The sequence below is a fragment of the Neolamprologus brichardi genome, unplaced genomic scaffold (assembly GCF_056152115.1).
Source record: "Neolamprologus brichardi isolate AB-2024 unplaced genomic scaffold, ASM5615211v1 NODE_ptg000008l+_length_2720982_cov_1, whole genome shotgun sequence".
Taxonomy (NCBI): Eukaryota; Metazoa; Chordata; class Actinopteri; order Cichliformes; family Cichlidae; genus Neolamprologus; species Neolamprologus brichardi.
The window spans coordinates 92,742-98,741 of NW_028270135.1; the positions used below are offsets into that span (position 1 = coordinate 92,742).

The 6,000-nt window shown below is 39.8% G+C and overlaps 1 protein-coding gene across 1 annotated transcript in view; it reads right to left on the reverse strand.

Moving 5' to 3' along the window:
* Positions 1 to 6,000, reverse strand: part of hace1 (HECT domain and ankyrin repeat containing E3 ubiquitin protein ligase 1) — a 42,154-nt gene extending 36,154 nt beyond the window's left edge. The window contains exons 1-6 of the mRNA XM_087837145.1: positions 5,740 to 6,000; positions 4,440 to 4,494; positions 4,161 to 4,250; positions 3,444 to 3,548; positions 523 to 598; positions 297 to 428 (exon numbers count right to left, since the gene is read on the reverse strand). Coding sequence (XP_087693271.1) covers positions 297 to 428; positions 523 to 598; positions 3,444 to 3,548; positions 4,161 to 4,250; positions 4,440 to 4,494; positions 5,740 to 5,830 — 549 coding nt within the window. The 5' untranslated portion in view covers positions 5,831 to 6,000. The remainder of the gene's footprint in view (positions 1 to 296; positions 429 to 522; positions 599 to 3,443; positions 3,549 to 4,160; positions 4,251 to 4,439; positions 4,495 to 5,739) is intronic.

Genomic DNA, 6,000 nt, shown 5'->3' on the forward strand with positions numbered 1-6,000 from the left:
CTGGGAGCTAATTCCCAGGAACCACAAGTAAACGAGCAGTCTGTGGTCTGCTGGAGTGATACAGCACTGTGAGGACTTTAAGGTAAGATGGGGCCTGATTATTCAAGATCTTGTTGAACCAAAGACAATATACTGAACAAATGAACGAAGATGCAGACAATCACGCACACACCTGGAGCAAGTAATGTGATTACTAAGAGGCTGCTAAAGCTGACATGTGCTGCCAAGTTTTGATCCCTGTGCACTAACAAGCAGTTTATATACTTAATTAAAAAGGTTGCTTCTAATTTGCTTACTGTTTTGTGTCCGTTTTGACAGGCTACATGTAGGGCTGTCTGGCCCATGGCGTCTTCAACATCCACATTGGACACATGCTGGACCAGATCGTGCAGGAGCTCTGTTCGCCCATTTACTGCTAACCAGTGGATCTACATTAGAGGTTACAGTGTCACTATCTCAACTACAGGAGTTCATGAAACATCAATCATTTATGATTTAACAAGAGGATTCTAGTCAACTCACAGCAGTCAGGCCTTCATTGTTACAGATATTGACGTCAGCATTATATTCCAACAGTTTCCCCATACACTTCTTCTGTCTGAGGGAACAGTATAGGAAATGGTTTAGTGTCACTGGGCCTCATTTACAAGGAAATGTTCTTACCCCGTGCAAAAATTAATTTGCACATTACCATGCATATGTTAATAAATCAGAATCTTTTGGGGCCAAGAGCCTTGTACAATCTGCACATTAGGGGTGGCTGTAGCTCAGGAGATCTAGCAGGTCATCTAATAATTGGAGGGTTGGTGGTTCAATCCCTGCTCCAGTCTACATGTAATATATCCTTGGGCAAGATACTAACCCCGAGTTGCTCTCAGATGCATCCATTGGAGTAGGAATAGATTAGAAAGCACTTGCATAGAAAAAAAGTATTGACATGGATGAAATAGGCAAGCTGTATAAAGTGTTCTGATAGAGCAGAAAAGCACTATATAAGAACATGTCCCTCCATTTCTTTATATGAGGAAACACATTTTGCTCCAGGTGAAGCAGAGAAAGTTGTAAGAGTGAACCCTGCACCTCTAAGGCTTCATTTAGATTTCTGCCAGTAATCGACATTGTAACATTGTAACAGGAAACCCTACATCCTGAGCTTCGATGTTACCCGAACTGCAACACCCGAGAAATGTAACTACATGTCGGGTTGACGTGGCCCCAACTATTGTGATCGACCATCTGCACCGTCAGTTCCTCCTGTGCACTTCTGGCTTCTTTTATGCTGCAGGTTCATCAGTGAGAGAATAATCAACCTACGGTTAAACACAGTTAGCCTGCACTGTTCCATTTAGCGTTTTGGTTTCTTTACATTAATTTTTTCTTTTATTATAATGTTGAATCTTTTGTGGCTTGTTTTATAAAAGTGTAATTAGACTAAAAGGTAAAAATAAAAATTTATATTGTTACAAATGTTAACAACAATAATAACAATATTAGTAACAATATTAGTAGTAGTAGGATTTATTTTAAAGACTTGTGTTTAAATTGAGAAGCCAGGTTAACATTCGCTCACATGCATGATCAGAGGGACTGTTTCTAAAGTACAAATAGATTCTGGTATGAAATATTGATAAATTGCTGATTTATGCTTGAAACGCTTTCATACATGACTTAACCACAGATTTGTGATTGGTCTTTCATCAGCCTTTCTGTTTTACAGATTTAAACCCCATGACTCAGATTTTGCCATCTTAAGGTCCATCGACTGGAAGTAAATATGCATAAAGATAAAGGCTCATGAAAAAGGCACTTAAAAGAAAGTGATTCATCCAGTTTCTTCAGTTCCACTCAGCATTTCATAAACAGTCCTTACAGCACCAATCCCAAAAAGTTAATTCAGACTGAAGACGTCACTTGGATAAGAAACAAAACGTTTCTCACACTGAAAACTAGGGGTGGGGAAAAAATGGATACTGTGTAGCATGGTGATATTTTGTTTGCTAATAATGTATGGATACAGGGACAGCAGAAATCGATATTTTGTTACAAAAAGGTTTTTGTGCTCTGACTTCAGAGCATGTTGATCCTTTTTCTGAGCAAGAATCCTGACATTCCTTCACTGTCCAAATGTGTTTAACTTGTTTTTGGCAGCAATAAACATGACAGTTTACTTATTTTAATTTAAGACATGTTTTATTTTAATTAAGTTTAAAACTTTTTTATTTAATGTAAAATTATATTTTGTTTTAATTTACTTTCAAATTCTTCAGTTGCTGAAGGGGCTGCATAGTTTTCATAAACTGCATAGTTCAGAATAGCTATAATTGTACCAGATGGTTGATTCAGTTAAGTTGGACTAGACTGTAATACAAACCGTTCAGTTTGTCAACAATCAAACTGAAATGAGAGAAAGACTGAGTGTGAGACTTTGATATTAGAGAAAATGAATATTGATAAAGTTTACCTTTATGTACAGAATCTGAATATCGCAAAATATTTTTAAAAAATTGCAATAATATCGTATCGTGGGATGTATGGTGATTCCCACCTCTACTGAAAACATCCAGATGACTAGAATCACCTTTTTGGGATTTCCTAACCTGGATGATCGAGCATGCATTAAAATAGTGGTCCCCAACCCCCGGGCCTCGGACCGGTACCGGTCCGTGAGTCATTTGGTACCGGGCCGCAAGAGTTGAGGCTTGGTACCAAATGGTATTCAGGGTTTTTATTGGTTTTCAGCGTTATTTTGTTATCGTTTTTATCGTTTACTCGGTTTTCCTGGGTCTTTTCACGTGTGTTATGAATAAATTTTCTTTTTTTTCGGTACCGGTACTAGTTTTATTTTATTGTATTTATCCGCAACACCTTAAAGGCCGGTCCGTGAAAATATTGTCGGGCATAAACCGGTCCGTGGCGCCAAAAAGGTTGGAGACCGCTGCATTAAGACATTACAGGACTAATCCACAACATCCTTACTTTTATAAAGTTGTTTGAGTGCTCCGGGAAGCAGAAAGGTGCATTTACCAGACCTTTTAACAGCCTGTTCCAAAGTAGGCTCCTGTTATTGACAGTCTTTGGTCTGATTTTTTTCAGCTCAGTTCTCATTAATACTGAACTGTAACTCTATAATGTCAACACCTGAACTTTGTAAAACACAAAAAGAAACGTCATGATTTATTTTAACATTAGATAGTCAGCTTATCTATAATAGAAAACAGCAGATTGATGGTTGGTAGCACTGAGAAGATTGCAATTCGAAGTCTTTCATGAAGCTCCACCTCAGCGAACAGCATGAGAAACAAAGTGTCCTGTAACACATTAACTAAATGAGCTAAAAATCCAGTACTGAGACACCCTGACATGAACAAAGGTGTATTGCAGTAAATATAACAAGACAACATATCAGAAATGAACATATAAACAGATTAAATACAGCAACACACCCATTCCTGGCAGCGAGATGCAGAGGGGTGCAGCCTGAGATGTCCTGATAGTTTGGATTGGCTCCTCTCTTTAGCAGCAGGACCAGACACTCCAATGAGCCACAGCTGTGCAGAGAAAACAGCGTATTTAGTGCAGAACAACAGACGAGGCAACTCTCTGCACGTACACTGAATGAGAGACTGTTTGTCATCAGTTTGACAAACTTGTGATTGTGGTACGCCGTTACTTTTTTAGATCTTTTTCACTCAGGACGACTCGTGATTTAAGAAGGGGGACAAAGTTGTTTGGACAGCTGTTTTCAGAGCCGAGCCACATGACAAATATATACAAATATATACAAATATATACAATATAAATGCACTGTATTTCACTGAGCAAGCACCATTACTAGGAAATGTGCAGACGTAAAGTGGGAACTACTTATTTTACTGATTTTGGAACAAAAAGCGATCCAACAGCCTTGATGTTACGTTTTGATTTCACTAAATGTTCACCAGAGACTGAACCAGTGACAGCAAGCTGGACAGGTTTCTAGCATCACATTAACAGGACTTACAGCACAACTTATTCCACAGTTTAGAGTTTATTTTGAAACAGAAATCGTTTAAAAAGGACTACTTTAAAGAACTTTTTGAAAATATTCAGCAAAGTAAGTAACTACAAATTGAATGTCAGTTACATTTGTGATTTGATGACAGCTGTAAAGTCTCTCTTACTTGGCTGCGATGTGTAGCAGACTCCTCTTCACTCGTCCAAAAGCATAATTCACATCAAACTTGGAGTTGAGCAGCAACTCTGACACTGATCTGAGGGACGAGTGAACATGTAAAACATGTCAATCCTTCTGCAGCCGTAGATTAGATGTGCAGTGGCAAGTATATTTTTCTACTGCCTAAAGTAAGCAGACATACCATAATATACGTTTCCATCTAAAGCACAGTGAGCCAAAATGAGCACATAAATAAAAGTGAATGAATGAGTGATGAGTACAGTACCTGTGCTGGTCCGCCATGACCATCGGCATGAGTGTGTACACCGCTGTCTCGTTGTCTGTGGGGAGGGAAAATAATGCAGAAAATATCAGCGAAAGCTAACAACTGACAAAGACATTACAATTTAATAGCAACCATTCATCAATTTGAATTACTTGATAACAAAAATCAATTGTTTCCTACTGGAAAATTGGGTAAAAGGAATTTTATTTGATGTCTTAGTTTAGATTGCGTGTTTACCTTTTTATGTGACATTACTGTACTGAGACTGTTTATTTGTTTTCTCATTTAGTTCAAAAGCTTTCGTTTTAATATGACGTGTAACATACCAGGGGAACACCACTGCAGGGATAAAACAATCCTTCCAAAAACATTCACTTGTGTCTAACACAGTCCAACATGTCCCAGAGGAGTTGAGCACATGACGACATCGTTTTCATCGTCGTTTAGCCTCGACACGTCAGCTGTCATTGCTCACGTTAAAGCTAGAAAAGGTGAGTGATATCCCATCATGAACAATAAAAAAGGTTTACTTAAATAAAGTTCAGAGCGAGGTCATCAGCAAATTGTCGTTTATTTCCCCTCAAAATCTTTTGTTTCACTACATGTGTTTTACCGAGTCGCCTGCCAAACCAATCATGAACAGCACAGCTCTGCGTGGGACAAAGCACCTGTTACCTTGGAGAGACAGTAGTTGATGCCAGCCTGCATTCACCCTCTCACTCATGTGACAAACAGCTGTTCATCTGGGGGTTTGTTTATTTTTTCATTTCAGTTTGACTTATATGGTGCAGAACCACAACAACTCTCAATTCGAGGCACTTTATGCCCCGAGTATTTTCTTTTCAGTCCTGATGTAATTACCTCTCTCCTTTGCGTGTCATTAACCTGCCTGTACTTTACCTGATGCTTCTACTTTGTGTTTGGTCCTATTTGCTGTCTGTGGGCGCTCTGTCCTCTCCCTCCCTTCCTCTCAAAAGGCCACAGCCGCTGGCTGCCCTCCCTACACCTGCCTGTGCTGGAGGTCTCCTCCTGTTTCATCTGATTGCTGCGGATTCAGTGTGAAATCTTGGCCACACGACATAAAGCGCGTTGAGAGAACTGCTGTTTTGAAATTGCGCGATATAAATAAAACTGAAATAAAAACCTGAATTTTGTGTCATTTTGACTCTTTACAAAGGGTAACTACGTTTTCTAAGCAGCATTGGTGCCTGCACCGATCAACACACACGTAATAACTGGTGGGGAGATCACTTTAGTCCGTTATCTAATAAATGAATGCTCGGTCATGCTGCATCGCTACCTTCCGGGAGTTCCACGGTCCTGGCCCGGCGAAGAGACCGGGTCAATCGACTGAGCTGCACGTTGAGCTGCTCCATCGCCCGTTCCATCATAGATGGACGGTCCACGGGGTTAAAACTCGGGGGAAAGCCTTGGTCGTGGGGTCGGTATCTTTCTAATGCGGTTGTGTTGTTATCTGGTGTCTTCCATTGGTCAGACTGTACACAATGACTTATGAAGCTGTTATTGCCATATTCCACACTTCCTGTTGTGATGACGATCA